We start from the raw sequence: 17,959 nt of genomic DNA, 5'->3' as shown, positions 1-17,959 counted from the left end.
TCGGTGGGGGTAACAAGATAATTGGTTATATCAACTAAAAAACCACCGTTAATGTAACCACCGTTTATATGCATCTTTCTTGACAGAGCAAGAAAGATCGCTACATGTTGTCGCTCTCTGATCGATGTCCCCTATTATTCCCTTATTGAACAGTCACAACAGAATAGAGAAAGCAAATACCTTCACCAAATACCGAGACCATGGTTCATCGCGGAAAACAAGAACAATTTCCAACCTTTTCGCACAGTAAAAGAAATATCTCTCAAAGTCTAACAAAAAGTAGAAGCAAAACCCGTTTTTGATACTGTCAAAAGCCGCCTCGCTCAACCAAGTATCAAATACAATTTCAGGTCTTCTACTAGTTATGTGAAAAGCCCAAAAACTGACCGTAATGGAAAGATTGTAACGAACAAGTTTGCCACTTATTTAAATAAAAATGTATAAAAATCTATTATTTATTATTGTATTTTGTAAGCTTACTTCTATGTATACAATTTGCTGACAGATTTTCTGCAAGGGGTATAAATAAACAAACATTTACATTCACATAATCACATTTAAGAACATTTAATGAGTTTTAAGACTAACGAAAGTACATATATTGCGGGACTTTTCAAAAGCCTTCAGCTGCCGATTCCTGCGTCATCACTTTCGATTCAGTCTTCCAACATAATGTCCACCACAGGCTGTGGTATATTTTAGAAGACCCTAAGGAGAAACTAAAATACAATGTCCTATGTATTGAGAAGAAAATGCAAAGAATACGCCTTTATCTGCTGTCGATTAACGGTTTGTATCCCTGAATATAGGTAATGTTAAAGTTTATATAACTTCTTTTTGGAAACAGTTTCCGCGTCAGTTCTTTCACACGTCCTGCATTGTTCCTAGGCTGAATGGGTAAGCAACACTAGTGGTAATATTAGATGAACTACATCGTTCGTTTACAACTGCTACAATGCTTCCCCAAATTCGGACTTGTCTTCTCATAAATTTCTTTAGGATCCCGAGGTAAAGAGTTTTCAGTTTTTATGCTCTAATTCATCAACAACTAGTCGCAGGACAATGTCCTTTAAATCTGCATTAGTAAACGGTCAGACAAATAATTTCGTCTGTCCGTCTCGGCTCCATTTCTAAATGTAAATGTTGGGGTTTTCAGTGAAACGTGATTGGCTGCTTTTAATTGCCGTGACTCGTGATTGTGAAAAGTGAAAAGCAGTAAACTGCGAATGATATGCCAGTCGCGATACGTGAAACAGACACTATTTTCCGTTATCCGTTATTAATAAAAAGAAAATGCATTATTTTCCGAATGTAAAATCTCTTGACCAAGCCTGTTCGGTCAAGATGGCCGGATTGGTCAGCGTTCTATTGTTTTGAGATCTGTCAATTTGATGCCAAAAGCACATCAGTAAGAAGGTTTGTAGGCAGTGCTTCTCGGCCTACATCTCAAGCAAAAAAAAGACCCTGATAAAATGAGCGAGAGAGCCACAATACGCCATGAATTTTGGTCAGATCGAGGTTTCTCTGGTGCAACAGTTGTCACTTTAAAATCTCAATGTGGCTGCACGAGCACAGTTAGATCGACTATTGCATGGAGGCTTATGCAGTACATTTAGGCCAAATGTTATTACATTTAGTACTTTATAACATTTAGGACCAAATGTTATTACATTTAGGACTTTATTACATTAGGAAAGTTATTACACTTAGGACTTCAACATAGGTACTCATAACGTGAAACTAGGGGCTACTGTATTCCTTTCTTTTGGGGATCAAAAAATATTTCCCATTGATGTATAACTATTTTTCCCATATCGGAGGACTAGCCTGGTTTTGCAAATTCTGCATTGCTGGCTTTCCAAATTTTCTCTGGATTTTAACCATCATTTTATCATCATTTAACAATCATTTCATCATTTTAGCTATTTACTCTTTGATTTTCCATCCCCAATCGCTGCACGTGAATATTCTGTTTTAGTACATAATACGCTTATCAGCTTTAGACAAGAGGTTGCATTTCATTCCGTCAAGTGTGTCATTTCGGAGATGTCAAGCAGTCTAACTAGGCAGGCGTTTTTTTATCCCTTTCCCCTCGCACTTCCACCCGTCTAATATGCGCATTCAATCAGCAATTAGATAGTTGGACCATTCATGACGAGTTTGAACCTGGAATTTTTTTATGGCTTTAGTTTTCTCTGTCTGTTTCTCCCTATTCTTGTAAAAATGGTCCTCTTTTCTTTCATTAATTTTTTTTTATTATCATATTACCGTCTACCCTATCTGAAAACAAAGATTGAAAACAAAGATTGAAAACACATCACTGCATATTTATGACTTATGCAGAGAAGCGAAACTGAATATATCAAACAAGAAGACTTACAAATCATTTTATTCAAAGGTCGTGGACACGGAGCATCTCAAGTAATTCTGTCCTTAATTTCAAAAAAGATGCTCACCTTGTGGCCGAAATTCTCACTCGTCGACAAAATAACCAAGATAAACGTATCCCGACTCAAATCACTGCAGAAGATTACACTTGGAGCACGTGTTGTTGGAGAAAGCGGGCAAGTGTTTGAGTCGCACGCTCACTTCATTGCTGATAAACATGGCCAAGTTGATGTTTGTCGTGATCTGTCTGTCGGCGGATCTTATAGAGGAGTTTCAGCCATGGGACTGTTATGGAGCATGAAACCAGCACCAGGGCAGAGAAAAGGAATTCGACTGATGAAATCTGATGTCACCAAACCTTACAATGTCGCCCTGAACTGTTTTGATGGTCACATAAATCCGCAGGAATCCAGCTCTTCGCAGCCTTTGTCGAGCAAAACGTTTGAGAAGGGGTACATGGCGGATGGAGTGAAAAGAATTCCTGTGAGAGAAGGAAGAATCCGTGGAACTCTTTTTCTTCCTCCGGGTGATGGAACTTTTCCCGGTGAGTAGCAAAGTTTGAGGTTTATCTAAAAGAAAGAAAACGAAGGGAAAGAGTTCCATACAACACCGTACATTAATTATACATAGAGTGTTGCAAAGAAACCTTTATATTTAGTCTTTATGAAATAGAATGCATAATTACTGTATGGGGTTATATGGAACTCTCGCCAAAACGTAGTTTGTCGAGACAAGATTAGACTTTGATCGATTACATTTCGAAGGGAATTGATTAACTAGCAACAAGAATCTGCCAACCTTCAGAAGCCGAAAAAATGGTTTTTTTTTTTTTAGACTAGATCGAAGTTAGGCATTTTAACTAACGTGTACAAAAAAAAATTGAAATCTCTAAAAGCGTCTGACTAATTTAGAAAAAACGTATTTTCAAATAAAAATTAATAAATCGGGAAGGTGTATGGGCGAACCCCCCAGGGGAATATTCGCGGGAATTTCATGTCATTTGCATATTTTAATACGATGAATATATGAAGTTCATATATTTTGAACTGCGGCTATAGATACGCATGATGCACGATCCTCGCAGTAGAGAGCGCTATTTATGCAATAGCGAAAATCAGACCTGAAAAAAATCAGGCCTGTACGGGATTCGAACCACTGACCTCTGCGATACTAGTGCAGCGCTCTACCAATAGCGCTTTATACTAATGACGTCATGAAATTTTAGACCCCCGCGTGACTCAGACAAACAAACTCCACTTCTTTGAGAGCTACAAGGGAAATGGCGAATGGTTCGCTTATTCGAATTTTATACTTCATATATTCATCTTATACGATGAATATATGAAGTATAAAATCAGATGAAGATAAATCATCGTATTTGATTTATCATCACGGGTTTATTACGAATCAACTTAACGTCCTGCTCCCAGTTGGCTTGTTAGCTCAATTGGTAGAGCGCTGCACTAATATCGCAGAGGTCAGTGGTTCGAATCCCGTACAGGCCTGATGTTTTTTTCAGGTCTGATTTTCGCTATTGCATATATAGCGCTCACTACTGCGAGGATCGTGCATCATACGTATTTTCATATTTTGTTTACATCGTGCACATGAAAAAATTCACACGTGGAAGTTATCTACTCCTGGAAAGTCTTTTCTCGTGGATAAAAAACATAACTCAAAATTAAAGAGGAGTCCTTGGGTAAAGAAAAAGAAGAAAACAGGCCTAAATTAGAGAGACATGGCAGCATTTTGTCGAAAAAAAAAAAACAATCTTTGCTGAAAGCGACAAAGGCTCTTCGTTTGGCGTGGAGCCTTCGACAAGCCCGGCATCCACTGAAGATTGGCAGCCTTCGATTATCCTTGGGGCACAGCTTAAAAATTAAAGTCAGCACCACAGAAGGTTGTAAACAGGATTCTTCGTCGGAATCAGACGAAACCCACAGAGAAAAAGAAGAATGCGAAAGATTTACCCTTTCTGCCGCGGGTTCTTCCTTCGCCGACTTTCTCCATTACTAGACGATCAACAGAGGGAGATAAAAAAACGTGACTGCTACGCGATACTTTTCCCGGGAAAATCTTCATCCATCTTCATTGACGCTAGGTGGTCTCGTCTTCTCATCGGTTTGCGGTTTCAGGAGGCGAGATAATCTCCTAGTGTGGCGCTAGTTGTTTACAAACATTTACAAGCTGAAATCTCGCCTTTGATTTTGAGAGGAATATAGATTTGACCGATTTTCGTAAAATTCCGCTAGCATATTCCTGAGATGCTGACGAACAAAAGTTTGTCAGGAAATTTTGATATTTGTAATATTTTTTACGTGATGTCCATTTACGCAACACGTTTTGCATATTTTTCGCTACTTTAACTTTAGATGCAAATATGTAGACAACCAATCAGAATATTGGAAAAGCCTGACATACTTTTGTTGATTGATGCCTTGTGAATGAGACTGCAGCCATTTTTCTCGTGCCGCGGGATCCGATACCCGATAAATTCAATAGAAGGACCCTTGGTCGTTTTACGCCTTACTGGCTCCTGACACTTCCCAAATGTAAATATCGCCTAAATTATATTTTTATCGTAAACTGCATTTATTATGCTTTGTTTTGATATATAGTTTGTTAGGGTTTTCTTCCAACTAGCGCGCGTACGAATTTTTTTCCGGAGAACACCCGGGAAGGTAGAAAGTAACCTTAAAAACTATGATGTTCAAAGTAAATCGTTAAGGTTTTTACCACGAATCAGTTTTTCAACAGATAAACTATCTTTGATGTCAAGCAACCCAAAGCAGGAGATAGAGATGGATTAACAAAAACAATCAGAACTCTAAAATAGAATGCTATTTCTATATGCCTTACGAGCATTTCTAGCAGGCTTGCTTTACTGCGAACTTTTCCCTGGTTTTTCAACATCTGTAAAACTCAAGCGATGTTCATAAAAATTTTCGCAAACGAAGTGGGAATAAGTACGCTTTGGAAGTGACGAAGAGATGATATTTTGAAAGCACAGAGCAGGGAATAGTACGGTGGCCCTGAGGTACGACTTTTTCAGCGACTCTTTTAGCGACCGCTTTAGCGACTGCTTTGCCATTGGACGTTTTACTGCGGACTTACTCTATCAACTTGACAAACTCAGTCAATTAAGTAAAAAGTGGTTCATTTTTTTATCATCTTTATTTTCCTCGAAATTAACGGCTGTTCAAAGCGTTCTTCCTCAAGATTTGTTGCTTGATCAAGTAGATAGTGCACGCAACGAAGTAATCGAAGAATACTTCACTCTTCGGTACACTGCAACTGAAATTCTGGCTTTTTTTTTTGGAATGTTAATGGGGTAAAAGTAGTTTAAGGCAATTGAGAAGAGTACTGAAGAGACGAGGACGTGAAAGAAGGAAGAACTTTAACGACATCGATGTCGTTGTAACAGCAATTGAAGAAGAAGTTGAGGGTAGTGGTAGCATAAGATACAGAGCAAGGCATCAGAGGTTAATAGCGAATCACAATTTGGTTGTTACTAGAGATACCGTTCGTAAAGTCTTAAAAATGCTCGACCCGGAAGGAGTTGAAGCAAGGTCTTGACATGGACTACGTAGAAGGAAATACAAAACAAAGGGTCCAAATCACCTTTGGCACATGGATGGCTATGATAAATGAAAATCCTATGGATTTTGTATACATGGGGCTATAGATGGTTACAGTCGGAAATTCCTTTGGTTAGAGGTATCCGATTCAAATAATAACCCAAGATACATATCCAAGTGAAGGTGTAGTCTGATCGTCCGGGTGAGTGTAGTCCTGAGAAGGACTGTTGTCGGTGCTAGTGACTGACGTTTCGACAACCTGTGCGGAAGTCATCATCAGAGTCAAGTGAATGATTGTTGTCAGTAGAATGATTGTTGACATCAATCATTCACTTGACTCTGATGATGACTTCCGCACAGGTTGTCGAAACGTCAGTCACTACCACCGACAACAGTCCTTCTCAGGACTACACTCACCCGGACGATCAGACTACACCTTCACATGTTACCCCCGGGTTCAAACCATTTACTGCAATACATATCCAAATACTATCTGGAGTATGTTAGTCTTATTAGTGGCACCGCTCGTATCATTAGGCCAGATAGAGGAACTGAGAATGGGAGTACTGAATGAATTCAATATTTCTTTCGAAGAGATTCCACTTATGAGTTTAGTGGAGAACGTAGCTTTATATATGATAGATCAACTGCCAATCAAAGAATCGAGGCCTGGTGGGGTATTTTACGAAAGCAGTGTTCTGATTGGTGGATGAGATACTTTGAACACTTAAAGTATCCCTTCCAACCAAAATACCTTGCGCGCGGGAAATGTGAAAGCTGCCATTTTATGTGCCATCTGGTATTGGACATGTCGCAAAGTGAAAAGAAATCCTCGTTCATCCTTGTACATTTGCGTCACTGGGGTCTTGAATTTCCTCAATCGCGTTCTAAAATTATCGGTCCTTATATTTCACTAGTTATTTCTTACTTCCTTTTTCTGTTTGGGGGCAAAGTTATCGGCTAAACCGGAGGTCTTCGATGGCCTGTCATGTTCCTCAGCGCGGACGACCACAGGCAACCGAAGGAACAAAAATAATTATCCTTCGAGAGTCAGCTTTTCGCCTGTGGAATGAAAGGAAAGAAATTTTAAATATCAAGGGGTTAAGTAACAGCCAATTTGCTGAGATTTTGCTTCATCAGAACATTGAGGAGCTTCGTGCGAGAACGCTGAGGAGCAGTTCCTCTCAAGAATCGCCAGCTAAACCTCTATCGACAACGGACCCAGCTCAAGTAAGATTTCAGTTCTATTCATCAGTCTATTTCTCTTCAAGGCTTGTGTAGTTTCGTTTTGGTTTTTCAAACTGTGTTATCAAAATCCAGTAAACTAAAACTATTTTCCAATTTTTAGCATGGAGTTTGATTTTTGGTCGACTCATTCTAATGATGCTCTGTATAGGTAGAAGTGAGCTCTTCTAATCTACCCCTTTGAGTAAAAGAGCAAGGATCGAAATTGATGTGTCTCCTGTAGTTCCAGGCAGAAGTGAAGAGGACACAAATACGCTGTGAGTACACACACGTTTTACATCCGTTTCACGGAACGTTTAGGTTTAAGCTAATGGAAGGCTGGATGAATGCCTAGCTGAAAATATTATTCTGATCTGCTTGCCATCAAATTGACATGCAAATGGACATAACATCATTCTTATTACATACGATAATAGTGCTTCCAGGGCATGTCTATTATGATTTGTTTTACATACACAAACCTTGGCCAACTTTTTGTGGTTATGTTTCAGTTGTCTTTTTATTGTTATGATTATGATCATGATCATGATGATGATTATTGTACACGTCCAGAAAGTATCGATACTCCCCCCTCAGAAAGAATTGGAATTTCCTGGGGGCTGGGGGGTTCTGTAAGACCCAAAAATTTAAAGAAATGCGTGAAGCTTTATTGGAATTTCCAGAGTGGTTGGGGGTCTTAAAAAAAATCCCCTCCGCGAGAAAGGTATGGACATTTTCTGGAACTACACATCATTAATTTTAGATAATTATGCTGTAGTACCTTTACTTAATTTTTTAGCACTGAAAATTCACACAAATCTTTTTTAATTACCACTGTATTGTAATTTTTGAATACTGTTATCTTTATTTTCCTCTCAGTGTCGATGTAACTGGGGTATCTGTTGGATTAGACCCCAAAACGATGATTCTCTTGCTCAAGAAATTTCAGTGTCTGCAGTGTCACTTGTGCAGAGTATGGCTACCCTCAATCCTGAATTTGGGAGTCTCAGTGGAGATCCTTTTTTTAGTATGAGGTATGTACATGTGTTTTAATTGATTTTACTCTACTGAAAATTTTGGATCATATTTTGGTTATGTCTTGATCTTTTATTCCACTGATAAGTGCAGTGAACAAAAAGTTTTTTCCTTTTCAAGTTGTCACTCATAATTATTTTTAATGTCTCTAACAAACAATATTCAAGCTTTGTTTTGTCTTTTGTTCCTAGTTCTGATTCTGGTGAAAGAAGACAAGAGCTATAGCTACTGGCCAGCACTAAATGCAGAAATGCTGTGTAAGAGAGCCCAGGACCTGGAAACTGCAGCAAGACATGTAACTGTGTCTCCAAAAAATCCACAGCATCTTTCCCCAACCATAGCCATGAGAGAGTCACCAACTACTGGAGATTTTGTCGCTGCAAGATTGTCAAGATTCAAAAAGCAAACACAGAAATCTTAGTAAACCCATGCCGTAACAATTGTAATGTTCAAGAATTGAGAGGATGATTTAATCATTGCTTTATAAACTTTAGAAAATTCTTACAACAAGTTTAAAAATGGTTAAGGAACTTTCAAATAAAGGTATTTTTTTACTACAATATGTAAACTGTAATAAAATGTTTTTACCCTTGGCCAATCCATAATTGCAAATAAATAGATGTGTAAAAATAGACCAAAACTTTTCTGAAAAACCGGTCTTTTCCTTGAAGTTATCATCATATAAATCATAGTTGGTCTTTGTCTAACAACTCTTATTCATAAATAATTTGGATATATCAACAAAATTGAAATGGTAAATTGGCCATCGTAACGATTACAAAAGCTGACGTTTCGAGCGTTAGCCCTTCGTCGGAGCGAATAGAGGAATTGTGGGTTGTGTGTGCTTTTAAAGGCAGAAAATGGAGCTACGTTATTGGTGGGAACATGGCAACGAGAAAAACAAGAGTAAATTAGTGGAATGAAAAGCGTTCGTTGATCCCTGTGGGATGTAGACCGCCGGTTTGAAAGATGAGCTATTGTTCAAGATTTTTACGGCTTTCCGTTCTACCTAAGTGTAAGGAAAGACCGCAGATTGCCATATGTTGCTTAGAATGATTAGGTAAATTAAAATGTCTAACGACTGGTTTCGATGTGTCCTTGTCATTCCTTTCCACGTCTCGAAGGTGTTCTCGGAATCGGTCATCTAGTCTTCTGCCTGTTTCGCAGATGTTTCAGCTCTTTTTCATAAACTTGGGAAAGAGAAAGGGGAAACCTTTTTTACCCAAACCAACATTTAAAAAAATATCATCAGACATTTGAACGTCAACAAGATGAATAACAGTAACTCGGAGCTTACTATTGTGGTACACTTTGCAAAAATTTTTGCAAGATTACAACAGTTCATCAAGAGCAATGAATAAAAAAAATGCTTATTCAGCAACTAGGATTCCCTATATCCCATATAAATGCCATCTGGAGCAGGATAGAATCTCATTGTGAGAACAACGCATGAAGGCAAAACTCGTCGGTTTCCCTTTCCCAGTTTCTCGTATTTCCATAAACAGTACTGTCTGTAGGCTACCTTTCTAAGGGAATTGGTAGAATAATCTGGTTCTTCAGCCAGTATGTCGAGCCTTGCCCGGATAGCTAACGTCAATACTTCCCGGTCAAGGCAGATGTTTTGAAACAGCTGCTGGAGCATTTTATCGACGCATTTTTGCATGGTCAGCCAGGAGTTTTAGCCGTTTTTTTGCGGATACATGAATTCTTACAGGAACAGGTCTGTGACAGGAGAAAATATTTGCTATTGTAAATCGATGAATTTCAAGAAAGGATTTCTGGTCTTATAGTTTCACGCGGAAAATGTAGTATTGAGATTACTACTCGATTCACGATCGCCAAAGGCAAAGGGACAACGTGAGATGTTGATGCGACGGATTCCTCGTTTCTTTGGCCGTGTGGTGCCACAGGTGAACCGTATACATTTACGGGTGTTGATGGACCCTCAACATCTAAATTTCTCAGTGCTTGTCTCATGGCCCATTTCTTCCAATTTTGGCGTAGTTGACGCCGATCCCTTGACCTTTAGTCACGTCACGCCGTTTTGCGAATCGCGCTGTCGGCATCAAAACAATAATAGAGGTGTTTAAAATTTTGTTACATGGATATTCTCCAAAAGGAACTTTATAAAATTGCTGAACTTTGGAATTCACACAGAATTAGACCCTTAAAACAACACAGAATCTCCTCCTGTTCGCCCCAACATGCTACATTATGTACCACAATCAAGTACTGTTCAGGACTATTTGATCCCAGAAGGCTTAGATGAGACTGATATAGCTAAAGGCGAATGTGCTAAAGAACCAAATACATTTGGATGTTCAAATATTTAGCCGAAATGATAATGAAGGAGGAAAAGTTACAACCTCCAACCAATGCTGAGGACTTGTAAAAAAGTACTTAAGTCATATTGAGATGTTGTAATTGCTAGAAGCACTTGCAAAATGAATTCTAAACTTTCTGAGAATTCCTAGCAATTCTTAAGAATTCCCAACTTCTAAACACATGTTCTAGGAAGCAAGAGGTTTGAACTTGGGAGCCATAACTTTTTCCAACAACTTTTAAATTTGTCAAAGTGGACTTTCAAAGCTGGGAATTTTTAGGGATACTTTTAAGAATTCTCAAAGCATTTAAGTTTTGTTTGATTTTAAATTCAAATACTAACTGCTCAGACATAGGGGTTTCGTGCACCAGCAATATTCTAAGAGTATTGTGGGCGCACAAAACCCGAACGACTGGAGAGTGAGCCAAACTCATGGACTGTGTATTGCTGTGTTTTTTAGAAATAAGTGTAGTAAAAACATTATATAAGCTTAACCAGAGACAAATCATGCAATTAATGAGACATAAGATTGTTATAGTTAAGGTTCTTTTAGAGATGGTTTTTTTTTTTACTTTTTTCCATCAATTAACTGTTTATTGGAGCATTATTTTTAATTTTTCGAAGCTTTTCTTTCTTCGGAAGGTTCAACCTACGTAGATACAATGGCTGCCGGATTAATATTCTTTTATTTAAATTTAAATTAGCCTTTCTCGCCACGTTCTCCAGTACAAAAAGAAAATCCATCTCCCAATATTCGGTGGAGAAAATGTTGTTCATTTCCTCACGCAACTGGGGTAAAGACTGCGCCACATGCATGACCAACGGGGGTAAAGATTGCGCCACATGTATGACCAACGGGTCTTCTTTGGAAACCATCCAAATGTGTGGACATCAATGTGATCTTCTGAACACAAATCATAGTTGGCCCTGTACAAAATCTTAGATTATTGGTGAGTTTTCCCTCTCCACTCCTGATATAGCGCTGGAGATATGAAAGTGCTTCTCTCCCAGCAGAATTGATGAGATTTGTAGATATAAGTGCCAAGACTTTTTTTTTAGTTTTGCTTCCTCGAATAAATTTTCTACTGGGTAGATATTTGGAAAATCTGCTTTCCTCATAACACTTAGAAGTGAGCTCCAGCTATCAATAATATACAGAGAAAACTGAATTATTTCTTTATGGGCAACTTCTTGGATTATGCTTTTCACTTAGTCATGCCTAGGGAAGAACTTGCAGCCAAACCGATCCAAAAACTCATGCCACTCTTCCTGTTGTTCTTAAGTGAGTTTGTTATCAGTGGCAAGGTTAACCAAATCCCTTTCATCTTGACTAACATAACCAAGGAAAGTTTTTAACAGCAGTTCATCTGTGACGTCTCCTTCTCCAAACAGGGCTGCGACAAAGAATGCGTTGTTTAATTTCACTGGGATGAACTTCAGCTGCTGATAACCTTTCACAAGTATTCTCCCAACAAATTCCCATTCAGAGGACTGAAAGTCGTCGTTTAATCGGGACTCTCTCTTCCTCGCCAATTGAACATGAGTCAAAGAATGAGCTCCAAAATGCTGAAAGTGCATCTAGAAAACATCATTTGTGTCTACAGCACGCTCTTCATTTCCAAAGCTATTGACCATAACAACTGACACGGGCTCTTTCATTATCATGTCATCTTTAACTTTTTCGATCAAATCAGTTATTAAATATGCTCCGTCTTTTCCTCAAAACTCTGAAAAAATAAATGATATATTTAATTTTAAATGGATCTTCCATCAACAGCTTGTGAATGTGCAAATTTATACAATTAATAAAACAGACAAGTAAGCAATATAAGGTATTTACCTCGAGAATTTCACGGTCTAACTTACTCATATCTTCCGCCATTTTCACAGTTTGCCACGCTGAGGGAGTAGCCCGCAATAAAACGTCCAGCGGAAAATCAGTCGCTAAAAAAGTCGTTATAACAGTAGCTAGAAAAGTCCCTAAAAAAGTCGCTAAAAATTATCTAAAAAAGTCGCTAAAAATTCGCTAAAAAAGTCGCTATGACTCGAAAAGTCGCTATGACTCAAAAAGTCGCTTAAAAAGTGGATGGCACCTCAGGGCCACAGTAGAATAGGAAGCTTTGAATAGTCAAATTTAGAATGCCTGTGTTCAACCGAGAATGAGAAACTAGTTAATTTATTATGTGAAAATTAAACCTTAGCTTAGTTCATGCAAATTTAGAAACTTGTGCTTTTTGCAAGTTTATTTTTTACTTAAAGATACACTTGATCACAATAAAGTACATAGGAGACATAAACAGAAGAGAAACTAAGAAGTAATTTGGATATATCAACAAAGTTGAAATGGTAAATTGGCCACCGTAACTATTAAAAAACCTGACGTTTCGAGCGTTAGCCCTTAGTCGGAGGAGAAGGTCTCCCAGAAATGCATTAGCCTTCAGTTACAAATAATTTGTTAAAAATCAGAAACAGTGTATTCGATGACCGGTGTCCCGGTCAGTTTATTTTAGGGTGCGGACATTTTACGTCTTCACTTGTCTGTTTCTTGAAAAGCTTCATTTTGAACAACTTTACAATAAAGGACGAATTTAATCACATCTGTTGACGCCAGTCTTAACGCCATTTAGTTTTTCTTAAGAAGCTGCATAAAGAGCCCAGCAGCGAAAAGTTGAAAACCTTGGAGTAAGATGATTTGTGCGACAAACAAATCAACACAGCGACGCAAGTAACAGCAACCTTTTAGATATGTTACCAAGACGCTCGTGAAGACATTTTCTGTCGCGTATCCGACATTTTGAGCTCTTCAAAGTTGGTGAGGACCATGTACGTTTCATAGTTTCTGCCACGCCGCCTTTCTTTGGCAAAAGATTATTACCAATCCGTCTTATAATCATATGATTTTCGCTATTGATATTTGACATATCTTGCATTGAGTTAGTCAATGTTATCTTTGCAGGAGTGATTGATCTGCTTGGTACTATAGGTGGAATAGTGGAATTTAAGGCTTCCCTATTGGCATCTCATGGATTCGCTACTCTTGCGTTAGCCTACATTGGTTATGAAGATCAACCATTGTCTCCATCTTCAATAGACTTGGATTACTTTGAAGAAGCTGCTAACTGGCTTGTAAGTCACCCTAAAGTCCTTCCACATGGTATAGGCATGCACACCATTTGCTATGGGTCATGGATTGGGCTGTTGATGGCAAGCTATCAGATCGCACCTGTAAAGGCCATTGTTGCTATTTCACCTCTGGTAATCGCTTACGTTCACCCTTTTCAATTAAAAGGGAGAGTCTCTGACATGATCCCTCCTAACAATAGCAGAGTGCAGTCCTCAGAGAAAGGTAGCATTTGGCGTTTTGCTGTATCAACTGATATCGACGGCATGAATCCAACAGTCTCCAAATACTCAGCTATAACACCAGTTGAGAACATCAATTGCCCAGTGATGCTGGTTTCTGGAACTGACGACTTGAACATCCCCGCCGAATTTGCGGTAAAGTTCATTGTTGATCGTTTGAAGGAGAATGGAAAAGAACATTTGTGCATTAATCTGCGTTATCCCCAAGCTGGACATCTCATCGAACCACCTTACTCTCCTCTCTGTGATTCCTCTTTCAACAAATTTTTTAAAGAACTGGGTGGTGACTCTTACGTAGCGTGGGGAGGGGAGACTGGTGCACATGCCAGAGCACAAGAAGACTTCTGGCCAAAGACCTTACACTTTCTGCGAAAAAATCTCCAACAAGACACTGAGAGTGAGGATGAAGAATCCATGAATCGTCTCGGCCCAATGCCCCTAAACATTGTGCCTGCAGTTTCTAATTATAAATAGCTCTCATTACTTTTTGCTGCCAATCGTTTGAGGTTTCTTAAGTTTTCTTTGCAAACATCATGGATTGATTTTTTTTTGCCTTCCCAGTTTATCCAAGACAGTCTCAATGGGGTTGAAAAAACTCTCCCAACTGATTTATGAGAAAAGGTTTTAGCAGCTTTAAAGGAGAATTACTTACTGATTATTGAGACAGATTCTCAATGCAATGGGTCTCGATGGACCCATTGCATATAATCAGTAATTACTTGATTTGATCTAAGATTATATTGCATATAATCTTAGATCAAATCAAAGTTTATTACTTGACCCTCCTAAGGGGAAAATGCTTGCCACGTTGGGGGACAGATCATTATCTGCTGCTGCCCCGTACTTATGGAACGCTTTGCCAGCTGATTTACGCGATATTCAATCATTTTCCATTTTTAAATGTAAGCTGAAAACTTATTTATTTCGTGCAGCTTTCTCAAAGGACCCTGTCTGACAATTACTTTTATTAGTATTACTAATTAAGTTCCTTATTAAGATCCTTATTCCTAATTAAGATCCTTATTATGGATATTCCATATAATTCTTATTTTTAACATACATTGTTAATATTAATGTACATGTAATTAGTTTTATAAATTTGAATTTATTGTAGTATTCTAAGTTGTTAAGCGTTGTTGATCATTGAATGAAAATAGCGCTCTAGAAGTTATTAAATTAAATTAAATTAAAGACCTCGGATTGCTCACTGGGGCGGTATTTATTGACTTGCGCAATGCATTTGACTCTGTTGATCACGAAATACTTATTAGCAAACTAGAGTCATATGGACTTACGGACATTGAGTTAGACTGGTTCTGAAACTACCTGACAGATGGAAAACAACTCGTGAGTTTTGGTAAAGAGATTTGTTCCTTGTCTCATTACATCGGGTGTCCCTGAAGACTCAATCCTTGGCCCTTTACTTTTTGTCCTTTTTGTCAATGACCTTACTATAGTTTTAGAGCGATGCCAGATTGTTATGTAAGCTGACGATACAGTTGTGTATGTCGCCGCTAGCAACGCCCAAGAAATCAGTGGTACTCTTACCACTGAACTTGCTAAGGTCAATGATTGGGTTGTACACAATAGTCTTTTTATTCACCAAGGAAAAACAGAATGTGATTTTCGCTATTGCTTAAATAGCGCTATCTACTGCGAGGATCGTGCATCATATGTATCTAATACCGCAGTACAAAATATATGAACTTCATATATTTCATTGTATCTCATTTATCACTTTCACGGGTTTATTACGAATCAACTTAACGGCCTGCTCTCTGTTGGCTTGTTAGCTCAATTGGTAGAGCGCTGCACTAGTATCGCAGAGGTCAGTGGTTCGAATCCCGTACAGGCCTGATTTTTTTCAGGTCTGATTTTCGCTATTGCTTAAATAGCGCTATCTACTGCGAGGATCGTGCATCATATGGAATGTGTTTTATTTGGAACTGGTTCTAGGTTAGCAAATGCTAATCTCTCTGTGAATATCGATGGTAAGGAGCTAACACAGGTTGCTGAGTATAACTGCCTGGGAGTAATTTTGGATGAGTCGCTTTCATGGAACGCACACGTGAATTATTTAATTAACAAAGCCAGTAAGAAATTAGGAATTCTTGGCCGCAGTAACGGCAGCATTAGTATACATACTGCTGGTATAATTTATAAATCATTTATTCTTCCTGTTCTTGATTATTGTGATACCGTTTGGAATTGTTGTGGACTTATAAATACTGATAATATAGAAAAACTACAGAGACGTGCGGCAAGGATTATCATGCAAACCAACAGCAGGGTGAAGCACTAGCTCACATTAGATATGATACGAGGGGGCTTAGACGGGAGACTCAAGCGTTAAACCTTGTGAGGAAATGTTTAAATAAGCGCTGCCCGCAATTTTTAGTGGATTCCTTTTCTTTTGATAGAGATATTGTACAGAGAAAAACGCGGCAAAATGATCATCTCCGTTTTCCTTCTATCAAATTAGAATGTCCGAAAAAAGCTTTCTATTATCATGGATGTGAACTTTTTAATCATAATTTATAGTTTTTATCAATGGTTATAATAATTTTAATCCTTTTTTAAGATATCTTTCTATTAGCTTAGTTGGACTAGCTTTACGTATTTTTAACTTTTTTTATATTTCTTTTTATTGAGGCCTCTAAGGATATCAGTTTTTGTAACTGTAGGAGTTTCCCTAACCAAATAAAAGTATCCTCTTCTTCTTCTTCTTCTTCTTCAATTATCCACTAGCTGTAAAACGGCCACAATGTAGCCTTTAGGCGTAAAAATTGTCAAAGTTTAATCGCTTTTCGCAGAAAAAAGTAAACTGTAAAAATTTACCTTTTCGTCACAGGGGAAGGAAGTCAGCTGTCAGCCGTAGAATGTAAACTGGCCAAAATTTGAACCGCAGCAAGAGAATATTAAAAGCTGACATTCTTTTTCCGTTAGCCATGCAAGCCAAGACCTCATAGAGCCCTTCATCCAATCATTTCAGTCTCGCAGAAATCTTTAATTTGAACTTGAACTTGAGCGTAAAGTTTGCTTTGAGCTTGAACTGATGCTGAGGTTCGATACTTTTATTTTCATCTTTTTATCTCCTTGGCTTTTTAGTTTAGTTTGTTCGCTCTATTCGGTGTTTAGCTTTTTTTTTTTTTTTACTAAAATGATGCTTACACTTAACTTAACTAAACATAATCAACCACTACCCACAAATAGCATAGCTAGTCTCGGCGGGCAGTGTGTGGACGCTTAATCCAGTATAGTCAAATTGTTTAGTTTAGCGTTTTGATAAACAAATAAAGCATCTTTTTTTTTTTACTACAAAAATTTGCTTCTATTTTCAGAGCCCTCTCAATATTGGCTCCGGCCAAGAAAGACTGGAAACTACGTAAGCCGATGGTCAAGGGATACACATAGTATATAGCTTACTAAGAAATGGCCGGAGGCTATCACATACCGCTAAGAGTTTATTTTGTTTTTTTTCCATGTATTTCATTTTAAGATAAAACGACATACTGAATTTTCTTGAAGAAGCGCCCACGCTCTTGTCCATGATATGAAACAAGCGTCCCCTCCCAGAATAAGCACCCCCTGCCTCCTCCCTCATCTTCTTAAATAGCAGGGATATAAGGAAAACCTGTTCCTATTGCCACAACATTGATAACTTTAATGTAAAGGACTGTTGAATTATGAACGCTTTTTAGATGGCTGGTCAAGCTATTCAATAATGACACGTTCGCGTCCACTTCCATAGTTCAATTAGAAACCATTTTTCTGTGCGCAACCAAACAGATTAAAATAATTTTGACACCGGGAAAGAAGGCAAGTTTCTTTTTCAAAGAAAATGTTACTTTTAAATACGTGTTTTCTACATTCCACCAATGCAATACCAATAACTTAGCTTACCAATAAACCATAGCCTGTTAGCCCTACAGGGGGCCCACACAAGCGGCGTGTCTGGTCGTTGGTTCAAAATATTATAAAGAAATGTATGGGAGAATATTGAAGAGTCCTAATACGTAAACATATATCGAGGAATGCCCATGTTAAG

The 17,959-nt window shown here is 38.2% G+C and overlaps 1 protein-coding gene, 1 long non-coding RNA gene and 1 other non-coding gene across 3 annotated transcripts; 2 read left to right on the top strand and 1 right to left on the bottom strand.

Annotated features, from left to right (window-relative positions):
* Positions 1-439: 439 nt before the first annotated feature.
* On the bottom strand, positions 440-2,595 carry LOC148736239 (uncharacterized). Its single transcript, XR_015998799.1, has 2 exons — positions 2,457-2,595; positions 440-719 (listed from the first exon to the last, which is right to left on the bottom strand). It is a non-coding gene; the product is annotated as an uncharacterized LOC148736239 (long non-coding RNA).
* LOC111339322 (bile acid-CoA:amino acid N-acyltransferase) lies at positions 2,393-15,029 on the top strand. The gene is made up of 2 exons (XM_022945950.2): positions 2,393-2,932; positions 13,505-15,029. The coding sequence occupies exons 1-2, from the start codon at positions 2,449-2,451 to the stop codon at positions 14,383-14,385; spliced, it is 1,365 nt and encodes a 454-aa protein (XP_022801685.2). The 5' UTR covers positions 2,393-2,448; the 3' UTR covers positions 14,386-15,029.
* On the top strand, positions 3,821-3,893 carry Trnai-aau (transfer RNA isoleucine (anticodon AAU)). The gene has a single exon. It is a non-coding gene; the product is annotated as a tRNA-Ile (tRNA).
* Positions 15,030-17,959: the final 2,930 nt, after the last annotated feature.

Source organism: Stylophora pistillata, chromosome 3 (genome assembly GCF_964205215.1).
Source record: "Stylophora pistillata chromosome 3, jaStyPist1.2, whole genome shotgun sequence".
Taxonomy (NCBI): domain Eukaryota; kingdom Metazoa; phylum Cnidaria; class Anthozoa; order Scleractinia; family Pocilloporidae; genus Stylophora; species Stylophora pistillata.
This window is presented reverse-complemented; position numbering and strand designations above follow the sequence as displayed.

What these genes read in the sequence shown, in the direction of transcription:
- LOC111339322 (XM_022945950.2), top strand. Translation starts at nt 2,449, where the DNA reads ATGCTCACCTTGTGGCCGAAATTCTCACTCGTCGACAAAATAACCAAG. An exon ending in GGGTGATGGAACTTTTCCCG is followed by an intron (nt 2,933 to 13,504) that starts GTGAGTAGCAAA and finishes TTATCTTTGCAG; the next exon opens with GAGTGATTGATCTGCTTGGT.